This window comes from Silurus meridionalis, chromosome 6 (genome assembly GCF_014805685.1).
Source record: "Silurus meridionalis isolate SWU-2019-XX chromosome 6, ASM1480568v1, whole genome shotgun sequence".
Lineage (NCBI taxonomy): Eukaryota > Metazoa > Chordata > Actinopteri > Siluriformes > Siluridae > Silurus > Silurus meridionalis.
The window spans coordinates 27,827,391-27,851,905 of NC_060889.1; the positions used below are offsets into that span (position 1 = coordinate 27,827,391).

General features: G+C 39.0%; 1 protein-coding gene across 2 annotated transcripts; it reads right to left on the reverse strand.

The window, feature by feature from the left end:
- Positions 1–4,136: 4,136 nt before the first annotated feature.
- Positions 4,137–23,600, reverse strand: angptl1b (angiopoietin-like 1b). Of its 2 annotated transcripts, none has more exons than XM_046852712.1 (5): positions 23,471–23,600; positions 10,134–10,959; positions 8,789–8,982; positions 6,745–7,015; positions 4,137–5,795 (listed from the first exon to the last, which is right to left on the reverse strand). In XM_046852712.1, the coding sequence occupies exons 2-5, from the start codon at positions 10,921–10,923 to the stop codon at positions 5,608–5,610; spliced, it is 1,443 nt and encodes a 480-aa protein (XP_046708668.1). In that variant the 5' UTR covers positions 10,924–10,959; positions 23,471–23,600; the 3' UTR covers positions 4,137–5,607. The 2 variants fall into 2 exon arrangements, with proteins under 2 accessions (XP_046708668.1, XP_046708669.1); XM_046852713.1 differs by lacking the exon at positions 23,471–23,600 and adding an exon at positions 21,107–21,224.
- Between the last annotated feature and the right edge of the window lie 915 nt (positions 23,601–24,515).

Here is a 24,515-nt window from a genome sequence, read left to right on the forward strand (position 1 = left end):
CACTTCCCCGACCTTAACAAACCAAACTTCCCAATACAGATTGTTCTCGGAAGGTTTTTCTTTAGATTTTAAGTAATCGTAGCTGTGGGAAGTGTTCAAGTGGTAGCATAGTGGATAAGATTACGGACTTGAGATTACCAAGAGAAGTGCACCCCAATGAGATGTCTTTGGCCCCTCAAATATATTCATTAGCATCATCTCTCTCTCTCTCTCTCTCTCTCTCTCTCTCTCTATTTCTCTCATTCTTTCTCCAAATATATACACTATATAGAAAAGCATATTTGGACAGATGCCTTTTCTATAATTGGTTCTTAGGCAAACTATTGGAGACACACCATTGCTAGCATTCAATCTTCCCTTCACTTGAATTAGGAGACCCAAACCTGTTCCAACAAGACAATGCCCTTGTGCACAAAGCCAGCTCCATGAAGATATAGTTTTCATGGTTGGAGTAAAAGATCTTGAGTGACTCGCTTGATTGCAATGTAATGCTGAGTGCACCCCAGGTCTCACCTACATCAGTACCTGACTTTATAGCTGAATGAGCACCAATCTCCACAATCTCTGGTGGAACATCTTTCCAGAAGAGTGGAGGTTATTATAACAGGAAATGGGGACTCAATGTGGAAATCGGATGGTTCAAAAAGCATGTCTTATGGTCAGGTGTCTACAAACGTTTGTCCAAATATTTTTTATATTTAAAGCTAGCACATTTATTTAGTAAAAAAAAGAACATGAAGCTCTTATCTATTTATGCATATGACTACATTTTAATATATTTTTCCAATAGTCCATTCTTCTCTTTTTATAGCATTTCTCTTAAATGTGCTGCTTCTCCTTTATTTGGCATTTGGCAGACACCCTTATCCAGAAAGATTTACAAGTATATCAACAACAACTAAGCAGTTGAAGGTTAAGTTCCTTGCTCAAGGGCCCAGAAATGGAAGCTTGGTGGAATGGGGATTTGAGCATATAACTACAATATACTGCACTTGGGTATCAGTGTGGGACATGGAAGCTTAGTGGTTAATGTATTAGATCCAAAAGGCGAGTTCAAATTCCAGCCACAAAAAGTTGCCTGCTTGCTGGGCCCCTGAGCAAGGCCCTTAAGTTAAAATATAGGTCGCTCTGCATACGATTTACAGCTGAGCCGTTGGGGGTTAAGGGCCTTGGTCAAAGACCCAGCAGTTGGGAAGCTGGGATTTGAACACATGACTATTTGATCAGAAGTCCAAAATCCTAACCTTCCTACCCTAACATCCTATGGGTGTCTGGCAAATTAACGTTTACATTAAGGCATTTGGTTGATTATCCAGAGTGGCATGCAGTTGAGGTTTAAGGGCCTTGCTTGAAGGGCAGGGGCAGCTTGGTAGTGGTGGGATATGAATTTATGACCTTCCAAACCAAAATCCAATGCCTTGACTATTAAGCTCCGAAATCCCATAATTGTGTATGTAAATGTATCATATTTTATTATTATTTTGTTATTATTATTTTAGAATACTTAATTAATCCCACAGGAAAATTGTTATTCTATTTCTGTAAGAAGCTGTGGTCAGAGCACAGGGTCAGCCATCATACAGCACCCCTGGAGCACAAAGAGTTGAGGGTTAGGGCCCCAAGTGTGGCAGCTTGGTGATATCGGGGTTTGAACCCACGACCTCCTGATCTGTATCCCAGAGCCTTAAACAATAATATTGATGGTTTCTATAGCTGTGGTGTCATAATGATATAAAGAGATGGATTGATTCAGGCAGGTATAAAGAGGTATAAAAAGATGATTGATTCAGGTAGGACACCACTGAAGGTGTAAAATTCACGGCCTGCAGGTGTCATAAATAATACCTTATGTATGACTTTTTTAGGGCCGCAGCAAATTTTCCAAACACAGAGTAAATGTGTTTCCATGAAACTTTCAGTGAACTGTTTAAAACATGTTTATGTAGCAATAAACCTCACCGTAAAGGAAAAAAAGAATGGGTGAAGTTGAAATTGCTGTGTGTGTGTGAGAGAGTCAGATTCCCATCTGGTCTTCTATTAAACTCAGCTACATTTAACATGACGAGTGTGTGGTTTGCACTTGAACCGGTCACTATACTGTAAATTCAACAACAACACCATGAAAATGACATTTCCTGATTGGAAATTAGTGATTCTTTTAAAGGAGCCCTTCATATACGTGATTTTGACAAATTGCAGATGGTGGACGTGTTTTCAATTGAATCCGAAGAAAAGAAAAGCTGTGTTATTTCAAGAATTGTGAACACGACGTCAACTCGCAGCCTGTTAAAAGCATTTTACCCCACAACGTTCAGGATCCAGTCGCACATTCTGTCAGCACGGAGACTTTCGCTGACTCCTTGGTGATGAGTGATGTGTTTGACAGACCTGTAGGTCATGTAGGAATAACCTAGCTATATTGACTTAGCAATCGATCACACTGCTCATCATCCGAAAGCGCTTTGTTTTCCTTATCGAACGGATTAGTGCAATACGATACTCCTGACAGCATAGTTTGAGGTCACGGATGCATAATATTTTGACGCCAGGAAACGTTCAAGCTACATTGACATTCGAGGCTCCTGTAAGTCCTTGCGGTCCAAGCGACGGTTTAGCCATCGCTTGAGTTTACTGCCCACTGGGATTTTTTTTCCGACTCCTGAGATCAAACACAACCTTTGTATTATAGAGGAGAGCAAAAAAAAAAACCTTCACTTCCTTTTTAACCACTTTTTTTCTCCCCACCTCCACCAACTCGCCTCACTCTCCTTGTTTTTTTTCCTCAGAGTTCTGTTTGGGTTTTCAGCAATCTGGTTCTCGTTGTCTGTGCCCGTACCCCTCGGAGGCCTTTTGCTTGGTCTGCAGTTTCCTTTTGTTTTTTTTGTTGTTTTTTTTCTTAAAAGACAACCAGAATTAGGCCATAATTCGTTCTTATTTTTGTAATACGTCAAAATATTCAGCTCTGGATTTGATTTCAATGCATTGCACAATGAAATAGTGATGTTGTTTTTTCCGTAGTACTCTGACTTCATAAGAACTTGTTTAGACATAAAGCATGGCAGTCTGGAGCGCTGTGCAAAAGTCATTAAGCAGTCTCTGGCTGCAAAACGTGAAAAGAAGCATGGCAAAATAATATAGTGACTTTGATACGTCTCAGCATTAAAAGCGACGTTTATTCGGGGGAGGTCGAGGGTAACCTGAAACTTAGAACGATAAGATCTAGATAAGCTCTTCTGTTGCTTTATACAGAATTTGTTCTTACAGAAATCTGAATCTAAAGCTTATGAAGTTACTATCAAGGTAATTTCTAGCCGTTTTGGCACCCTAAGTGAGATTCCCATTAATACCCCCAACCACCCCCCACCCCCACATACCACCACGCCCCTGATGTTCCACCCCCACACCATACAAATCATCCGCAACCTTCCATTAAAAAGTTTAAACACATTTATTAATCGTTGCAAAACTGCCTGAATACAAGTATGTCAAAATGTACTGTATATTACACTGGTAAATAATTTAAATGGGCGAGGGCAAGAGCAGGCAGGGGGCGCTAAGTGGCACCCCCAGCTAATTGCACCCTAGTTGACCCCACCTAGTTTGCTTATGCCTAGAAACGGTCTTGGTTAGTATCAATTTTTGTTTTCACCTGCTTTTAGAAAGTTTTTGAAATCTTTCTCTCTTTCCATCACTCTCTCTCTCTCTCTCTCTCTCTCTCTCTCTCTCTATCTCTCTCTCTCTTTCTCTTTCTCAAGTTAAATAGGCTCTTAATGTACCAGTGACCAGAGTTCCTGCCATTTTCTTCTCTTCAGATCTGCCCGATTCATCCATACCTCTGGATGGAGTTCTCTTCACTTCACCTCAGCTGCCAAAGATCCATAAAGTTATTGAGCATCTTAAGAACTTTTATAGACAATGGTTCAGGACCACAGGTTGCATGAACAGCACCCATCTCCGCACACCTCAACAATGATAATGAATGAACATTCGGGATAAGGATGGGTTACTTTTTGAGTCTGGTTTCTCTCAAGGTTTCTTCTTTGTGAAGTCTTAGGGAGTTTTTTCTCACCACAGTCGCCACTGGCTCACTCATCAGGGACAAACGTACAATTATAAGGAACAAACTTATAGGCATTAAATGTAGATAGTTTTAATACACATTTATACATCTTTATAACTGCTTTATCTTTGTAAAGCTGATTTGAGTCCATTGTAAAAAAACACGATAGAAATAAACTCGAATTTAATTAAATTAAATCGAATTGAAGTTTAGTCAAATTTGATGTATTTCAGTTCTCTGAAAGCTACTGCAAGGTACAGTCTTTTCATTTAGTCTTTCGGGTTCACAAATGCCCCACCTGCACAATAAAGGTCAGGTATGATACCACTCAAAAACCCAGCATCTTGTAGTCGAGTCAATTGAGAGAACTAACTAAAATCGAATCACATTAGAGATCGCTTAGGTGCAGACTGAGGTAGCTGTGCTCAAACTTTCTCAGAATGGTTGTTTTCAGACACAGACAAGTGGGATTGGAGGTGGAGGTACAATAGTAGCTTAGTGGTTAAGGTGTTGGACTTCAGAAGAGTGCAAGTCAAATCCCAGAATCACCCATGTAGGTGCCAGAGCAAGGCCCTTACCCTTCTAGTGCTCAGTTTTAAGCCGCTCTGGATTGAATGTAAAGCACAGTGAAATTCTTTCTTCAAATATCCTAATGATGTTAGGAACCTAGGGTTAGAGTGCAGGGTCAGCCATGATACAGCACCCCTGGAGAACAGATGGATAAGGGCCCAAAAGTGGCAGCTTGGTGATAACAGGGCTTGAACCCCCTACCCTCCATTGAGCAACCCTGAGTCTTAACCACTGAGCTATAAGGGTATCTGCTTGAAGATTTGCACCATGGGGGACCTGGGTGATGGGGAAGTGTACCAACATTGAATTTAAACAGTTCAACCACTGACAGGCTTTACAACCGTTGTAAATTTTGAAATTGGTTTTGGTCATTTAAATTGTCCCTTTGCTTAGGGGGTAATGAGTTTGAGCAAAACCATTCCAGAGGGTGTGGCACCTCATAATTCTTCCACTAGAGTTGTATTTTGTGGATGACCATGAAGCAGATGCAATCTGATCCTGATTTGTTTAAAATCTAACTCCAAAGCTTCAAAATATCAGGCAAATAAAATTTAATTCAATTTAGATCTCTTGGCTGACCTTCTCAGGCTGTTGTGACCACAACTCTGAGCAAGCAAAGTGGAAGGATTGTTAAATAAAAGCAGAAATGAATGAACGCATTCACAAATAAGCTTGAAGGAAACCACAATGGCATTTTATAAGGGTCCCTGCAGTGAAATATATCCATGAAAACTACATGCACCTTTGATTTATTGTCTAATCATGATGCAGTTTGTATAAAAGCCTTATGTGCACAGGAACCTCCAAAGATCTGGGCTCGTAAAAAGCTGATCGGTTTGACCTTTTTATCTACTTAAAATCGGAATTGCGAGTTCTTTTCCAGCTCTTTTAACTTTTCAGTTTTTCCACTGCATATTCACAGAGATGGAGGCTTTCAACTATGTTAAGGTTTTGGCTTGGTTTGTTTGCTTTTTGCTTCAGTCTATAGGTCTGATCATCATGCGCACAGCTTTCATGGAGTAGAAACCTCCGCCGTAGTCGGCCCAGAAGATACCGTCTTGGAACTTGTTGCGATAAACACCGCCAGAGTACCAGACGCCGTTGAGATTGGTCTGGCCACATGCATTGTACCACCAGCCACCTTTGTAGAAGTGAGCACAGTTTCCTGGAATCGCAAAGGAACGACAAATTAGTACGAATTATGAAATATAGTACACTAAAGTTGCCCCACAAATAGATAGTCAAAAGGTAAGGGGGTGGTCCTTTCCGTTTCCATTGTTTGTTTTTGTTTTTGTTTTTTTTTTCTGTGGAATGAAGCCATACTCAAAAAATCTTTTCGACCTCTTAAGTCTCTGAAACCCTTAAGTCTTTGTGTCCATAACCCTACAGTATCTTTATAAAAGATGGTAAAATTTACTGTATCGCATCTGTGCGTCGGCATACAAGTCAACGATGTGATGCATCAGTTTGAATTTTTTTTATATATAATTAGTAGTAGATGCTCTATACTTTTATTATTTAGAAAGTGACCAATAGTTTGTGACCAATATTTGATATTTAGATTGGTTTCTCCTCGTTTCTGAGAGCACCGCTGCTGCTACGTGAATATGACGTATCACAATACTATGGAGACCAAGGCGTGTCCTGAGAGGCACATAGAATACAGATTAACATGGTAGAGGTAGAGCTGTATCTTCCAAAGGCCTGTTTGTAGAGAAGTAGAGCTGCATCTTACAAAGGCCTGTTTGTAAAGGGGCCAAGCATTAGAATTCAGAAGGCACTTAAGTAAACTGAACAATAGAAAAAACCTGAACAATATTGCATCACATCGCATCGTATTCCATTTAATCGCATTGTGTTGAAACAAATCGAATTCGGATCGCACTGCATCTTAATCGTATTGCGTCGGTAGCTGCTTCATATGTATCTTTGATGCATCGTATCGTTGGCTATGCATCGAGATGTGAATGGGATCGGCCTCAGTTATAGAGATGCATATCCCTAATTTTTATCATGCCATCAATGAGACCTATAAAATAATGCATTTGACCAACACGAATAGTTATTAACAAACAAACCATTAATTGACCATGTATGTCTGAATCAATAGTAACCTGTGAAGGCATCCTTGTCCCGGTCCAGTGTGGTGAACTGTTTGCCATTATGACTGGTCAAAGAATCCCCAGCATTGCCTTGGTAAGTGCCCAGGCGAAGTCGATACGCTTCGCTCTCAGGCTCCAGATGGAAGCTGCTGTAGGCTGCGTACACCTTCTTTTCCATCCAGTCCTGAAGCTCCACCAGCAACTTGTAATCTCCTTGCTTGCCCAAGTTGTAGATGTTTTCCAGACCCAGCCAGTGCTCACCATCTATGTTGCCAAATCCTTGCTGGAGTGAAATAAAAAAGAAATCAGATTGTATTTATAGTGTTGCTCTACTACATTAGTTCAGAACAGAAAGGGGAGCTTGTTTCTGTTTAAGTAGATTTAGTAACTTTTCAGTAACCTGTCATAAACAAGGAATCAGGACAGCCTTGAATCGTTTGCATGCAAATGCACACGAAACCAGACCTTCTCCTCCCCGATTAACTATCTATTCACTTGCTCTAAAGCAAAAGTTGAAAAATGCTGATATCTCAATCTGTGCTCGACCACATATAAATATTGGACAGCGACTGTGTCATTTGTGTGCATTTTACGCAAGTAGGCGCAATTTGTATTTCCTGAAGACGGAGAAGTAACATAAACCTTTTGGTTCAGAACGAGGTTTTCCATTAGGTCCTGGAATCATGACAAATGTCTTGAGGTTTTCAAGAGTCATCTTTCACTTGTAGGCGAGACGTATTCCGAGAGTCAGTGTTAAGCAGAAATAATGGGGCATCGCATTTCTGGCTACGTCGAACAGTACCCTCAATCACCCACGACAGCCTCGAGAGCATGTATCGATTCCTTGGAGATTCCCGTGCAAAAAGAACCCACAGTCTTTTTGGAAAGAACATAAAGAGGTTTGGCACAGAGTGTGCCTTCCTGCTTTGCTGCCTTCTGTTTCTTGGCACTTTGTTCAAGACAGGCTATTTTGCTGTTGTCTACAGGGACGGGGAAGAATAATGGAGCCTTGGGTGAAAAAATACTTCAGTAATTATACTTTGATACTGCGCTATTTTGGCGAATTTGAATTTTACTTGAATTATTATTGATAATGAATAATTATCTGCATAATTACAAGTCTAAGTATAAACATGTTTTTCTTTTATTCCTTAAATCGATTGTGAATATGCTCAGCTTCCAATTCCTTTAGTTTGGCAAGTTTATCCATGTAGAATCCTGCTAGTTCATCCTCTGTTAGCATGATTTCTTTAGTGACGTTTGTCAAACTAGCCTTGACTCCAAATGGTATATCATGGTTATTTGAATAGTATTGTATTTCGGATTCATAATGCAATCAATGTATGCATATGACTAGCAAACTTCCAAAGATTGAATGGTGATATATATATTTTTTTACTTGCATTCACTGAATTTTTGTCTACTTTGAATTGAGTCAAAGCTTCACATATTGCCTATAATTAGTTTTTTCTTCACAATTTCTTGGTATTTTTTTGCTCCAACCCCTGATTGGAGCAAAAGAATAGGGCTTTTGTATAATCTGTAATTAGCCAAAACATTATAGTAGAAGCTCTTTGTACATGGGGGCCCACAGTAGAGCCCCGAAATCTAGTGGGAGCAGGCGGTTTACCTTTACCGTGGGTAGGAGTGGGTGGGAAAATGAATATAGTGTGAGTCCCACCATCCACAGATCCTGCTAATTGTAATGTTTTGTTTGATAGTTGTTTCTAAGTAAGAGTTTTTTACGGCTAATAAAAAAAACTAATTTTTTGTCGTGTGTGCTGTTTTATGTTAGCGTTGCTTTATTTTACTTTTAGTTTAATGGTTAATGTCTGTTATTATTCTGTAAGTTAATTGTAGCCCTAATGTTTGTGTAAATTTTTACACAATCTTAATAAACTGTGACATAATTAGTAAAACACACATTGCAGGAACTGGCGGTAATATTCCGAAATTTAGCAGGAGTGGGATTAAAAAAAAAAAAAAAACAGTCCAACGCAAGGCTCTACTTTGTACCTTTAAAAAAAAAAAGACTTAATGTGGAGTTAAACTTTACCTTGTAACTTTCCCAGTTTCTAAAAAAGTTAACAGAGCCATCCTTCCTTCTCTGGATGATGGTCCAGCCTCCGTTGTCCACGTCTTGTTCACACCATGCTTGCATAGGCCTGTCACTGCCTTCTGGCTTAAGAAGGTACATTCCAGTAGTAGCATGTCCAGCCTGCATTGCATGGAGGCAGTCATGGAAAGGACCTCAAATTTTCAGAAGGAAACAACAAATAAACCTTAAATTCAATACACATTGTATTGTATAGTTTCATCATAGATTAAACTTTTAACACACCCTTACTATTGTTTGACTTAATAGGGTCCTATTGTGCAATGTTAATGGTTTATAATTGCGCAATAGACCCAGTATCACTAGATAAGCATAATTTCCCTTTAGTTCGGGAGCCACAGAAGGAGGTGGTAGATTAGTATTGGATTTTGGGATCTGAAGGTCATGAGTTCAAATCCCATCCACACTAAGCTTTTGGGCCCCTGAGCAAGGCCCTAAACCCCATAGCTGCTCAGTTGTATGACTGAGATAAATGTAAGCCAAATGCTGTAAATGTATTTGTAGTTTCCTGAGATTCCTCTCAGAGTTCTTTGCTTAAGACATCTCAAGAGGTTTTTCCCTCACCCCCGACTTGCTCATTAGGAACATAAATATGTGCCAATTAAAGCAAAGCTGAAATGTTGAAAAACTTTATAAAGGAGTTCCTCATAAAGCTTTCAACCCTGGCAAATGCATTTCATGAAGTAGAATTCACCGTCTGGAATGAAAGGGTGAACAGAAGACAGGTAGGGAGTCAAAACAAACATGAACACTTCCTACTCGTGGTTGCAGTGCATTAAAATTGTGCTGACTGGTTGGTAAAATATCTTGGACACTCATGGAGCTTGGCTGTCACATATTTTGTGGTCTGTCGGACTGAAAGAAAACAGAGAGCTTGAAATATGTCGAAAAATGTGCAAAGTCTGATTTTCGGGCCAAAAAAGCTGACATATGTATGGACTCTAGTTTCAAGACTGGAACTGCGAGAAGTCCGGGCTGTTTTTGTAATCCCACGTTTACCTGATCCTAAAGAAATTAATAGTAATACTATCCCCCATGTTTTAAGTCCCAAAATATTCCAAGATAGGTCATTTATATTAAAGCATATATTGGCTAATATGCTCCCCTTCACCTTTACCTTCTTCTTGCTTTGCTAAACTGTAAACCTAGAATCTTCTTTCCGTTTTGGACAATGGAGACCGCTTGAGGAATCTAGAATGTTTAAAGAACCCTTAACTATCCAAAAAACCCTTAACTTGCCATTTGCTTCTGTCTGGGTATCTCTTATAAACTGATTCTCACTTACCTTCTGAACTGAAGTTGCCAGTTTGTGGTCGTTTGAGTTCCAGGGTACTTTCAGTAGGTTCTAAGCCTGATCTAGATCCCCTTTCCCTTGGTAAAGCTCGGCCGTGGACCCTCTGGATCTCATTGGAAAGACGGGGCACGTGCACCGGAATGTTCTCGGGAACAACCTGGACGAGCGGCGGGGGAAGCGGTTCCTGCCTATGATTCCCGTACACCTGCAGGCACCTCTCTTCCAGAGCACTGATCAGAATAGACTGGTTATTGACCACAGCGGCAAGATTAGAGAATCGGGCTTCAAGATCCTTATAGCGGGCTGAGAGCCGCAATGCCTCAGCTGTTGCATTGAGGATGCGTCCCTCAAGCTGTGCGAGCTCCAGCGAATTATCCCGCTTGCGAATGATCTCGTGTAGAAGCTGCATGTAGAGTTGCGTGACGCGTGAATTCATGTTCCGAGACTCCTTCCGTAGCAGTTTCATCTCATTCACCATGTTGCCATCAACATCCACTACCATCCGCAAGGTGTCGATTTCACGCCGTTGCTTGGACATCAGCTCACGGACATCTGCTATGTCCATCCTGGTTACGCGATCCTTGTCCGGAAGCGAGGGGCCACGACTTGCACAGATAGGCCCTGTGATCTTCTGCTCGGGAACCAGGAAAGTATATGAGCATTTTTTAGGCCCGTCTTCTCCCTTTTCCTCCCAGGCTCTCCTTCGCCGTGACAGGCCCATACTTTTTCCCCATGTCCAGGCACACAAGAGGACACAAAGGCTCCAAAAACTTGGTCCCATAGTTATTTTGGCCGTGTCTTGTGCAAGCACCGTGACCTTAAATGAAAGAATAAATCCATTACAGATTTACTTCTCTGTCATTTTTTGAGCTGTTACAATGTTTGTTTTCTCACATGTGTTCTTACTACAGAGATGAATCTGTACTAAGATGCCAAGAAGATTTGATCATATCCTGAAGTTACACAACCCCTACTGACAGTTCTGTATATAAACCACTTTAAGGAGGCTAAAATATACAAATGTAGACTAAACATGATAGATAAATTAAACATTTTCATTAGGAAACCGTTATTTATAAAGTTCTACACAAAACCTGAAGGCATGGATTGTCCCGAGATGCAAATATCAATCGTTATTAATAATGGATTTATGAAATTGATTTACAATTTTTATTCACTTAAACACAAAATTCAGTAGTTCATTCTGGATTAAATCATCTTCTGAATACAATTAATGAAAATTAATTTGTTGTATAGACTACAAGTCAATTTTACACCAGTTGTCATTCCTCACCTTATTGGATCTAAGGCAGTAGAGTTTCTCATGCAAAATGGGTTTTATTCAATATATGGGAAATTGGCTAAGCAACCATCTGCTAGCATCAATTTACAGGGTGTAGGGTTCGGTGCTTTGTGTGTACCAAATTAAAGTAGTGCTCTAGGTTGGGATGGAAGCATCAAGATAGGGTACAGTCTGCAAAAGACAGTGTCTACAAAATGTTCCTCAACATCAAATTGCAAAACAATGAAATATCTCATCATTTACAGCACATAATATCATCAGAAGTCTCAAAGAACAGAAAAACCCTTCCCAGAAAACCTTTCATCATTTGAAAACATTTGGCGCATCATAAAATGAAAAACACAACAAAGAACACACAGAAGTGTAAAGCAAGCTAGAATCCAGTATAAGACACACATTATTCTCCCAAAACTTCAGCAACTGGTCTCCTCAGTTCCCAGATGTACATGGACAGAAGACGTGATGCTGCGCAGTGCGAAACATGGCCCTGTCCTGTCATGGAACTTTTTTGAGACCTGGTCGGCCATCAAATACAAAATGACCTTATATTGTCCTTAACATGGTATATATTCTCAGTTTAAACAGTTGCTATGTGATTTTTTATTATTATTATTATTATTATTATTGTTGTTGTTGTGAATAGGATATGGATTTATAGTATGTGTAAATCATTCTCAATGTTTTTTGAATTGAGGTTGTATAACTATTGTGATGTCTGATATAATTTAAGTATTGCAATGGTAAGTTTTAGAGTTGGTGTTATGTTACAATGATTTTTTACTTCTAAATTGGAAAAAAAAAAGCAAGGACCCTATACCGTAATCACTGAATGTCCTTGCTATAAGTTCTGTTTTATAATTAGCCTTGAGTGTAAAAAAACACCTGTGTTATGTGTGGAAAAAGCAAGCCAAGTTATATTACGTCGTTATCCAAGAGAATGTCTGTCAGTGCCATTGAGTGTCCTTCCTTAAACCAAGGCCAAGCATAACGAGCCTGATCCAAATTTGGTTTTGCAGAGGGGTGGGGGTGATGGGAAATTGCTGTAATTGCAAGTACTTGACTGACACAGAGTATTGCCAGCTGTTCAGCCACTCAAGTTACAAATCGGCACTGAGTAAATCACAGGTAGAACTAAACCAACTTCTTGGGTCTTTAAGCAAAGTCTCATAATAAAATAATAAAAAAAGAAAAAACAGCAGGCATGATTTAGATGTTTTTGTGAAATTATCCAGGCCTTCCAAGCTCTCTGAATTTTTAAAATGAGAAAAAATTCTTTGATGATTTCCGCCAACCTCATAGTGCTAGCATCAGATAGCAACAAGCAACATTAGCTACATGTCTTTGAGAATGAGAATTCATCAGATGCAATTAAAAATATATATTTTATGTAAGTAATTTACACAAAAAAGCACAATTCTCTAAAGCAACCCAACTCACAACAACCTTCTCAATGTTGCTAGCTACAGTAATGGACGTTTATTTGGTCATTTGGATGACTAATTAGGTTAGACATTTCGCTAGATAAATATGACTTTATGGAGCCCAGAAAGAAAATCCGTCTTTAATTCTCATCACTCAATTCGCATGAAATATTTTGAAGGTTAGATGTAAGGTTTTAGGCCAATTTAATTGCAGAAGGAAAAACAAATCCTGCCTCACACATCTTAGTCATGGGAAAGAGGTAATACATTATGGCCAATCACACTCCTGTGGTTGTTCGCTTCCCATGAAGGAAATCGCTGGCTCATGTTTGAAACATTTGGAAAGCAGAGCTAAGCTGCCGAGGGAAGTTTGATGGTTTGACATTCGCTTCAGGACGAACGACTCTTGGTCAAAGACTAGAATGGAATAAAAAGCTACAGGAATATATAGTTTAGAATAATAATCACTGGCAGGTTACTGTTTATTTTCTCAACGACACATCCTGGAGTCCCAAAACTGCACAGCCTGGAATTTTCCCTTCATTTCAACTAGGAGATCCAAATCCAGCTCCACAAATATATGCTTTCCATGGGTTAGAGTGGAAGATTTTAATAAATATGAATGCTTACTGCACTCCAGGCCTCCTCACCTCACCTACACCAGTACCTGACTTTGTGGCTGAATAAACACAAATCTCTATAAAATCTAGTGGAACATCTTTCCAGACGAGTGGAGCTTATTATAAGAACACCTAGAGACTAAATGTGGAATGGGATGGTCAAAAAGCAAATACCAAATCTTATGGTCAGGTGACTTTTGTTCATACAAGTGATGAACCACCATAGATAGACTCCTTTCATAAATGTTAAAGGCACACCAACCTTCTGCCCCAATTTTTTTTTTTTGATGATAGAACTGTTATAGACATTCGGTGCCACCCAAATGAGGATGGTTTCCATTTTGAATCTGGTTCCTCTAAAGTGTTCTTCCTCATGCCATCTCAGGGATATTTTTCTTGCCACAGTCCTCACTAACTCACTCATTAGGGATAAACTTATAGGGACTGATTTATGATGTTAAAATGTAGATTTATAAGCTGTTTACTTTTATAAAGCTGCTTTAAGATGATGATAATTGTTATAAGTGCTTTACAAATAAAATTGACTTGAATTGAATTGAACTGAATTGAAATTAATTAAACTGAACCGAATTCAATTGAATTGAACTGCACTGAATTAAAGTGAACTGATTTAAATTGAACTGAATTGAATTCAACTAAATTTATACTGAATTGGTTTGGATTTAATATAACTGAATTGAACTGAATTGAATTGAATTAAATTGAATTGAATTGAATCGAATTTGCTGCTACAATATTGTCAGCGCTGCTGTTAATCAACTTTGTTTTGACAAATCAGCATCCAGAATTTAACAGTGTTGTGTATAGAAGTAAGTCAAATACAGGTACGGATATAAAGAGAAATGACCAGACGAGAGAAATTTCAAGCATCAACTGTCAATTAACATACAGTGAAAATTGGCAGAAACAGCGTCAGTAACATTTACGAGCGAAAGAACAACATGGATTAGAAAAAAATGCAAAACAGATTGATCATAAGTGGTTGCTATTTCACCCTAGAAGCTTCTTCAGCTACCTCTATGGTGGTTTTTTTTCAATTATATCCAAGATACCACCCTTTAGAACCTTTTTTCCACAAGTGGCCCAAGTACCAAGACAGGTTCTAGGTACTGAATTTGTCAATTATCCCGTTAAGATTTCTTCTACAGTCTTAAAATGCAGTGGTTCCCCGTATAGTTTTGGAGTGGACCGTTTTGGAAAGATGGGTAATCTTATTTATCCAACAAACCCTCAAAAGAACTCTTCAAGAACATTATTATGGTAATAGTGTACCAGTAGACACTTTGGCAGATTCTAGAAGAAATATTGACCAACAATTTGCAATTGTTCCACACACAGTTAACGCATGAATAATTGGGGTTCTTCAAAGTACTCTAGGTGGTTGTTTGATTGTACTACTGTATAAACTTATAATGGTCCTTTGTGGGCTTCTACAATAGCATGCTTCTCTGTCAAAAAGGATTTCAACCAGGTAAATGTGTGGTACAAAACATCAACTGAGCAATAATATAACAATTTGCTTTCATTTTGCTCCAGTAGGTTCTTAAGGGGTTTTAAGGGTCCTTTGTTTGTCCCATTTTGGAATACCCTTTATAACATATTTTTTTATTTTTTTTTTATTTCTTTATTCCTTATTCCTTTATTCCAAAAAAAAGTATTTTAATTCCAAAATGTGTTACATGGAAAATTTGTGTTTTGGAACCTGTACACTTTTCATAAATCAAAAAAAAAAAAAAAAGAAAACAAAAAAAAAAAGAACTCCAAAGGAACCTTTGAAGGCCCCATATTTCTAAAAGCTCATACAGTTTGCATTTGACTAGGGTAGTGTGTGGTCCAAACAAATTGTCACAATAAATAACCTTTTGCATTTATTTTCCAGAAAAGGGGGATTTATTAGTATTTATATAGAACATTCTCAGAAGGTTAGTTTATGGTTATAAAGACAAGCCATTTGAGAACGTTCTGGAGGTTATTTAAAAAAAAAAAAAACTCCCTTCGGTATTCTGGAAAAAAAATCAGTAAACATTCCTTGGACATTCCCAGAACGTTTTGTAATTGCTAGGTTTGACTACTTGTTTGATAAAAATGGCTCTGGGATGCATTCTGATAGAAAAATCTTTGGTTTGATGAGAGTAAGAACAATTGTTATTGGGTGGGGTTTTTTCCGGTGGTTTCTGCAACTGTTTCAGAAGCCATTGTTTTCTCAATGACTCTAAATCGATATGTGGTGAGAAAGAAGGAGAGAAAAGGAATGAGAGAGAGTTATGGTAATGGACTGGAAAGGGATTGTTTCTAAATTTGTTTCTAAACATTCTGTGACTTTACCTTGGTGTATCGGCTGTAATCAGAGGGAGCAGACTTTTTCTCAAGGAGCTAGGGTCCGTGTTTGGGAAATGTATTGTCTGTTAGAAGTGTTTCCAAACCTAATCCTAATGAACGTACACTTAAAAACTGTGGGTCAGCAGCCAAGATTCAACCATCCTTCACATCTAAATGAACCATAGACATTATTAAATGCTATTAGTAGGAGAAATACAGAAAATGGCATGATTGAAGCATTAAAAAGCAATCATGCTATATGGTACAGTATATATGTAGCAATTTGGGCAGTATAGTCATTTGTAATTGTCAGTTACAATGCAAAACATGACTGAATGGATACAAATAACGCTTGGTCGTTATTTTAGATACGGCACATTCGGCCTAGAGAACACGTTCTCACTCCCAACTCGTCACATATGGACGCGTTCGTCAGGATTCATTGGCATCGCATTTTGACGCACTGGGTACCCCTTTGGCTTGTGCAGGGACTTCCATACACTTGGACTCCTTTGGGTTTAGTTTTCAATGTGCAGGGATTCTCATAGACTTGGACCCATTTGGCTTTATTTTTCAACGTGCAGGGACTCCCATAGACTTGTACTCCTTTGGCTTTATTTTTCAACGTTTAGGGATTCCCATAGACTTGGACCCCTTTGGCTATATTTTTCAACATGCAGGGACTCCCATAGACTTCTATAAAATGACGCCAAGGGATCCTGATGAACGCATCAATATGTGATGAGTTGGGAGTGACTAGAGTTGTCTCTACTCAGTATCACAGGCTTGTTCTATGTCTATACTTATAATAAAACTGTTGGAGTTAGCTCCTGGAGCCATTTCTGGTTATATTTCTCATTTGAACCTTTTATTCTCCAGTTTGACATATTTATCTCATGCCTCAAACCATTTATTAAAAATTTACAGTTATTTACAGCAGCTGTCTCCCACTGTATAGAACTAAAAACGTATGTCGCTATGGTTACAGGTACTAAAAAACTGCAAGTTTATTTAAAATGCTGATTAAACCAATTTCAAACTATAAATCCACCAGTCAGAAACACTGTGGTATAAATACAAGTAGTACCGATATAATGGATGAAAGTATTTGGAATCCTCACTGTTACCACAAGCAAGGCAATGTTACCAGCAGAACATTGTAGGTGAAGTTGAAGCTGAAGGTGATGGAGTGGCCAAGTATGTCTCCAGACCTAAAGCCCTGTGGGGATCCTCAAGATTAAGGTGGAGAAGCTCCATGTATCTAACATCCAGCAGCTCCATGATGTCATTATGGAGGAATGGAAGAGGATCCCAGCAACAACCAGTGCAGCTCTGGTGAATTCCATACCCAGAAGGATTAAGGCAGTAAAAAATAACAATATCAATAAATGTTCTGCTTCAGAATGTCACAGTACATGTTGAAATCCATGTTTCCCTCAATGAACCGCAGCTCCCCAGTACCAGTAGCACTTATGCAGCCCCAGACCATGATGCTGCCACCACCATGCTTGACTGTAGGCAGGACACAATTTCTCCTCCTTTAAGTTCTCCTCACCAGAGCATCTGTTTTTTGAAGCAGCTTCTGCACCTGACACACAGCACAAGGACTCAACTTCTTTGATGGACAAATGGAAAACCTCTGTAGGACCATGGCCACTGTACTGTAACTCAGAGAGTCTTTAACATGAGGTGCCATGTGGAACATCCAATGGTCAGTATGAGAGAATTGTATGGTTCTATGTGTGTGTATATATACGAGGTGGTATCAAAAGGTTTCAAGACTAGGTTTTTAACAGGCCAACAGATGGCAGCACAAGGCTACACGCACAGTCACAAGGAGCACCGAACCTCATAAGTCAGTGTGCCGAAAGACATCATCCTGTGTGCATTGAGAGCTGTGTAACGTGCTATTCTGATCATGTGCGTTACCACATAAGCTATTCTGACCACGTGCGGACCCTGTATTGAGCTCTCCTCACAGGTGAGTTTCTCGCTGGAAACGACGTGATCTCACTTTAGCACCGATCCAAATCACTCGCCAGATTTGGCTCCTGTGCACTTTGCTCTCTTTTCTAAGATATTCTGAAAGCTTGTTGATTTGACATCATTGTGGAGTTCAGGTGAGAAGAGCAGAAGATGCTTCACACGCTTCGAAAAGAAGACCTTCAGGATATAATCCAGGAGTGGCAGGAACGCTTGGCGCGCTGTATTGCTGTGCAAAGGGACTATTTTGAAGGTGATGGTGTTTGAAACGTAGCTAAATAAAGTACTTTCTTGTAAACAGAGCAAGTTTTTTAACTTAATACCACTTAATACCACAAAGTATGTATATATCAACCCTGTTAAACATCTTTGGGATCACTTCATACACTGCACCTCAGGCCTCCTCACATCACCTATATCAGTACCTGACTTTGCGCCTGAACGAGCATAAATCTAATGGAACATCTTTCCAGAAGAGTAAAGCTTACTATAACAGTAAAATGAGACTAAATGTGGAATGAGATGTTCAAAAACCACAATCAAAGCTTATGGTCAGGCGTCGGTCAGTGACCGCCCTTTTTGGCACTCACTGAACATTTGTGCGTATAGGCTCATGCTAGATAGAATCATAGGCATGTCAGCTCTGAAGTTCAAAGCAATGATTGGAAGTCTGGCAGAAAGAAAATGTTTGGCTTCGGGCTCAGATGAGAGCAGTAAAAGTTGTACTTGGAAAGGTGGAAGTAACTGCTGCCGACTCAAGTCACAGAAAGCTCTATAAATCCTTATTCACTCTGTGGGACTTTATTTTTCAGAACTGATCTTGGAGAGTTATTCGGTTGTCCAATGAGAAATTTAGAATCAATGGAGAGTCGCCATTGTCAGGCCACCCCCTCCAATGACTAGCAGGATCATGATAGATAGCTTGTACACTATAGCACTGCTTGAATGTGGGATTCTGATTCTGGTCAGAAAGTGTTGATTTCTATAAAACTTGTTTTTTTTGTGGAAATATCAGTTCAAATGTGTGATTAATATATATAAGGAGCTTATATGTGGTTTCTCTTTAGGATCTTAATGGAAGGAGTACCTTGTAACACTTAGCATTAGCTTAAATGCCTCAGGATGTGTCGCTATACTTGTCAACTTTAGAGGTTTTTATTCCTAACTCGATGCCCAAGCAGCTTTAAAGATAGTTGTGCACATTCTCGATACTGTTCTCTGCTAACATCAGGATCTATAAACATACAGCGCATCAGTATGCTAACAATAAGCGACCGCGTTCCTTTCCGCCATCACAAATGAGTTAGCCGGCTAGTTAACTGCCTCGCTTTCGATGCCACCAAAGACTGGTTGATCATTTACCAAATTATATGTAGGTTCATTAAAGACCTACTTAAAAGGTTTTTTAGGTTCTCAGGTTCTTCAGGTTTTCATTCTAGAGGAACCCAAAAAAAGTGCTACAACAAAGTGTTTCCTTTCACAAAAGAGTTCTAGAATTCCTCCCTTGTTTACGTATTAAAAAATCAAATGAGCCATCAACCTCTTTTTAAAAAAAAAAAATGTTGGACATCATTTGTGGTCCCAATTTCCTCTTTTAATAAACTCCACTCTCCTGGGAAGATGTTCCACTAGATTTTGTGGAGATTTGTGAGATCTCATACAGACACAAAGTCAGGTACTGATGTGAGGTGAGGAGGCCTGGGGTGAACTCAGCAGGGTTGGAGCTCTATAGCAGGAGATCTTTCACATCTTCCAACCCATGGAAAGCAGATCTTCATGGAGCTGGCTTTGTGCATTTTCTGTCATGCCGGAACATGTTTGGGTCTCCTAGTTCAAGTGAATGGAAGATTTCATGCTACAACATCCAAAGACACCATTTACAATTGTGTTCCTCCAACTTTTGTGGTAACAGTTTGGAAAAGAGCTACATATGGGTGGAAAAGTCAGGTGTCCCAATACTTTTGTCCAAAAACAGGGCAGCAGCTTGGTTTGTGATCTTTTTTTTCTGCATCGAATTGAAACAGCAATTAAATTAAAATAAGCCATCTTTAATAGGTCTTTGTTGAATACAAAAGCATTTATACATTACTGCCAAAAGTATTGGGACACCTGCCTTTTTCAGCCATATATGGTTCTTCTCCAAAATGTTGCCACAAAGTTGAAGGCTCACGATCGTATATGAGTCTTTGGATGCTGTGAAATTAAATTTGCTCTTCAGTTGAACTAAGAGATCCAAAACCTGTTCCAGCATGACAGAAAGCGCACAAAGCCAGCTCCATGAAGATCTGCTTTCCATAGTTTGCTGCTCTGGAGCTCCAACCCTGCTGAGATAACTGTGAAACCTCACCTACATCAGTACCTGACTTTGTGGCTGAATAAACACGAATCTTCACATAATCTGGTGAAACATCTTCGCAGAGTGTATTATAAGAGCAAATGTGGAATGGGATGTTCAGTCTTACGCACTCCAGAATTATCCAGAAGCTTGATTGTGCTCCTTGTGGACGATGATGAGGACACTTATGGTTTTCATTTAGAATCTGACTTCCTCAGGTACTGCACATGCAAACACTTTGTCCATTAGAGGCACGATCAGTGACCGGAGGCTTTCCGGCTTCAATCTGAAACCTGAGTCACCGTGACGCAACTCCGTCTCAAACACGGTCCTCCTCAAAACTCATTAAAGTCATTATACAGTCGTTTACTCGCCAATTCATTTAGCAATAACACCATGTGTGGCTTTGGCTTTTATAAGAAATTCATGAATCCGTTTTGGGAAGAAAAAACCTGGAGTTAATAATTCAGGAAATTTATATTTAGAATTTTTTTTTTTCTGGTCTTTTTATTTGCTTATTTTTCTTTTAAAAAATGATTTTACTTAATTCATGTATACTTCATAATCTTTCATAATAATCTAATTTGATCAATATTTTACTATTTCTCATTAATATAAATAAATATGGGATTTTTACATTTATTGTATTGTGTTTAAATATATAATTATTTCACACTTATTTTTTTTTCTACCGAGATTTCATTTGATTATTTGTTAATTAAATTCACCATTTTGTCTGAAGTTTCTTTTCTTTTGCATTTTCAAGCAACTAAATTGAAAATGAACTGAATTCAATTCAGCTGAATCAATAAACTCATAAATATAAACCCATTTAAAACTATTTGAAACCTATACACTCCATACACACTATAAAGATGATCAGAAATGTGTTTTTTTTAATTATTATTATATGAAATAATGATATATTATCAATAGGGATATTTGAGAGAAAGTTCTCTTACCTCGGAGAAGTCTAGAGCTTGTGTTCAGCTTTACACATCCAGTCTTTCTGCTCACTGACTGCTTTCTCTCTCTCTCTCTCTCTCTCTCTCTCTCTCTCTCTCTCTCTCTCACACACACACACACACACTGTTTCTCTCACTCACACACACACACACACACACACACACACACACACACACACACACACACACACACACACACACATCACCACTCAATGCTGCTGCTGATGAGAGCCTCCTACAGCTTTGTGTGTGTGTGTGTGTGTGTGTGTGTGTGTGTGAGAGAGAGAGAGAGAGAGAGAGAGAGAGAGAGAGAGAGAGAGAGACGGAGAAAGGATCTAGCAGAGGGATGGGGGTTTTCCCACTTTTCATTATCATTACACGTTTATTTTTAATACTTCATGAAAAAGACCTCCACCAACAACTTCAGTGCTGTACTTTTCTGTGTACTGTTCTTTACTGTTCTGTGTACTGTTCTTTACTATTCTGTGTACTGTTCTTTACTGTTCTGTGTACTGTTCTTTACTATTTTGTGTACTGTTCTTTACTGTTCTGTGTACTGTTCTTTACTATTCTGTGTACTGTTCTTTACTGTTCTGTGTACTGTTCTTTACTATTCTGTGTACTGTTCTTTACTATTCTGTGTACTGTTCTTTACTGTTCTGTGTACTGTTCTTTACTATTTTGTGTACTGTTCTTTACTGTTCTGTGTACTGTTCTTTACTATTCTGTTTACTGTTCTTTACTGTTCTGTTTACTGTTCTTTACTGTTCTGTTTACTGTTCTTTACTGTTCTGTGTACTGTTCTTTACTATTCTGTATACTGTTCTTTACTGTTCTGTTTACTATTCTTCACTGTTTATTACTAATCTTTACTGTTCTCTCCTGTTCTTTACTTTCTGTACTGTTCTTTGCTGTTCGGTACTGTTCCTTCCTGATCTTTACTGTTCTGTATTGGTCTTAATTATTTTTTACTGCTCTGTACTGTTCTTTACACATCTTTACTGTCCTCTACTGTTTATTACTACTAGTCCTACTAAACTCATACTGTTGTGCACTGCTCTGTACTGTTCCTAACCAATCTTTACTGTTCTGTGAAATTATTTACTGTTACATGTACTGTTCTATAGTAATGTTTACTGTTCTGTGTACTGTTCTTTACTAATCATTAATGCTTTGTGCTGTTCTTTACTAATCTTAACTCCTCTCTACTGTTAATTACTAATCTTTACTGTTTTCTACTGTTTATTACTAATTGTTACTGTCTGGTACTGTTCTTTACCCTTCTCTACTGTTCTTTACTGTTCTGTACTGTTCCTTACTAATCTTTACTGTTCTGTAAAATTCTTTACTGTTATGTGTTCTGTTCTTTACTAATAATTAATGCTCTGTGCTGTTCTTTACTAATCTTTACTGTTCCATGTACTGTTCTGTTTACATTTCTGTACTGTTGCTCTACTACTTGTTGTTGTTTTTAACTCATTGATACTGTTTTGTACTGTTCTGTAGTGTTTCTTTTGTGTACCCTACTATTTTGAGTACTGTTCTCTACTAATCTTTACTGATCTGTGTACTGTTCTCTACTAACTTTAGTGTACCCTACTGTTCTGTACTGTCCTTTGCTGTTCTCTAGTAAACTGTACTGTTCTCTACTGAACGTTACTGTTCTCTACAGTTCTTGTGTGTGCCCTACTGCTCTGTACTGTTTTCTGGTCATCTGTACTGTTCTTTACTGTTCTCTACTAACCTGCACTGTTCTCTAGTGTAATTTACTGTTCTATGATGTTCTTTCCTGTTCTTGTATACCCTATCGTTTTTGAACTGTTCTCTAATAATTTGTGCTGTTCTTTACTGTTCTCTATATTTACTGTTCTTTACAGTTCTCTAGTGTACCCTGCTCTTCTGTAATCTCCACTTCCAGTTGTTCCGAAGCAGTGTGGAAGAGTCCCAGCTGTTCTTTACTGTTCTCCTCCCATCATTTCCTTCCACTACTGTTTTTCTGATCTCAGCTCTCTTTTTTTTTTTACTGTTCTCTTAAAGCTCCGAGTTATTTACTGTTCTTCCTGCAGTTGTTTACTGTTCTCTACTCTTCTGTCCTTTCTGTCTGTTTTGTTCTTCTCCTCTTTACAGTTTCCCACAGCAGAATGAGCCCTGTGTGTGTGTGTGTGTGTGTGTGTGTGTGTGTGTGTGTGTGTGTGTGTGTGTGTGTGTGTGTGTGTGTGTGTCACAGATTGTTTGTTTCTCCTGGTCAGCCTGACTAATCAGCGTGGAACATCTGAAAAGAGCCCATGATACTTTTGAAGTTTTATTGTTTATGAAAGTTCCCGAGTCTCTGTGCCATGTTCTGGGGTCGGGATTACTCACCCGTACGAACTCAGCGCCTCGGAATGATTGGACTCACTCAGCTCCGCCGTGCTGCCATCCAAAACCCGGGTTATAATGAGAACAGAAACAGGGCCCGTGATCGCAGCTGTGCTGCGTCTAGGTCCACTCCCTCCTCGTGGTCTTCTGGCTAAAAGGAACCCAAAGCCAGGAAAACTGACATGGCAGATATGATTAATTATCACTCTATTGGTCTCTATCATTCATCAACGATGATCTGTCTGGAAAATATACAAGCGGACCTATTTATTAACTCGAAAAACTGAATCCCTTAGTATTAATCCCAAACATTCTTCATAAACAACGCTGACGTGTTGAGTAATAAAGAAACAGGGCCGTCCTGTTGATCCACGGCTGTGGTGTGGATTTTCCGGCTGCTGAGCATCTGCCTTGCATTTGGAGTTTTATGGATTTCTGTGACTTAACCATCGAAAAAAGAACAGACTGCCAGACATCTGAGTGACTCTTTAAAGTGCTGCGAGGCTTTAAGGTTGTTTTGGAACACACCATACCACAAAGAAAGCCTGCCATTACTCCATGTTTCTGTCCTGTTTGTGCACATGAGGGAATTAGTCAATTGACAGTAAGCTGGAGTGAGATGGAGAAGGTGGACCTGGTTGGATGATGAACAGAAGGAGAGATGAGGCTGTGGAGGTGATGGAGATGGATGTGTGGGAGGATGTTGGGTTGAATAGATAGAAATATTAAAGAGAGGATGCTGTGTATCAGATGTTTAACTGAATGACTGAAGACGCATTAAAACACCAATGGAACAGTCACATTATTATTAATAAGCACAACAATGTAATATAGTAATTACTTCATCATTGTGATCTTCTGCTTTTATAAGATCTTGTGTTCTGGATCTTTGTGTAGTTTTTCACACACACAGACACACACACACACACACACACACACACACACACACACACACACACACACACACACACAGAGTTGTAGCTCTAGTTACACAAGCTTATTCTGCCCTCTCCTGGCAGAAAGAGAGAGAGAGAGAGAGAGAGAGAGA

Coding starts and splice junctions, on each gene's coding strand:
- angptl1b (XM_046852712.1), bottom strand. CDS start 10,923: ATGGGACCAAGTTTTTGGAGCCTTTGTGTCCTCTTGTGTGCCTGGACA. Junction 8,983..10,133: donor TGGCAACTTCAGTTCAGAAG/GTAAGTGAGAAT, acceptor TGAAAATTTGAG/GTCCTTTCCATGACTGCCTC. Junction 5,796..6,744: donor GGACAAGGATGCCTTCACAG/GTTACTATTGAT, acceptor TTGCGATTCCAG/GAAACTGTGCTCACTTCTAC.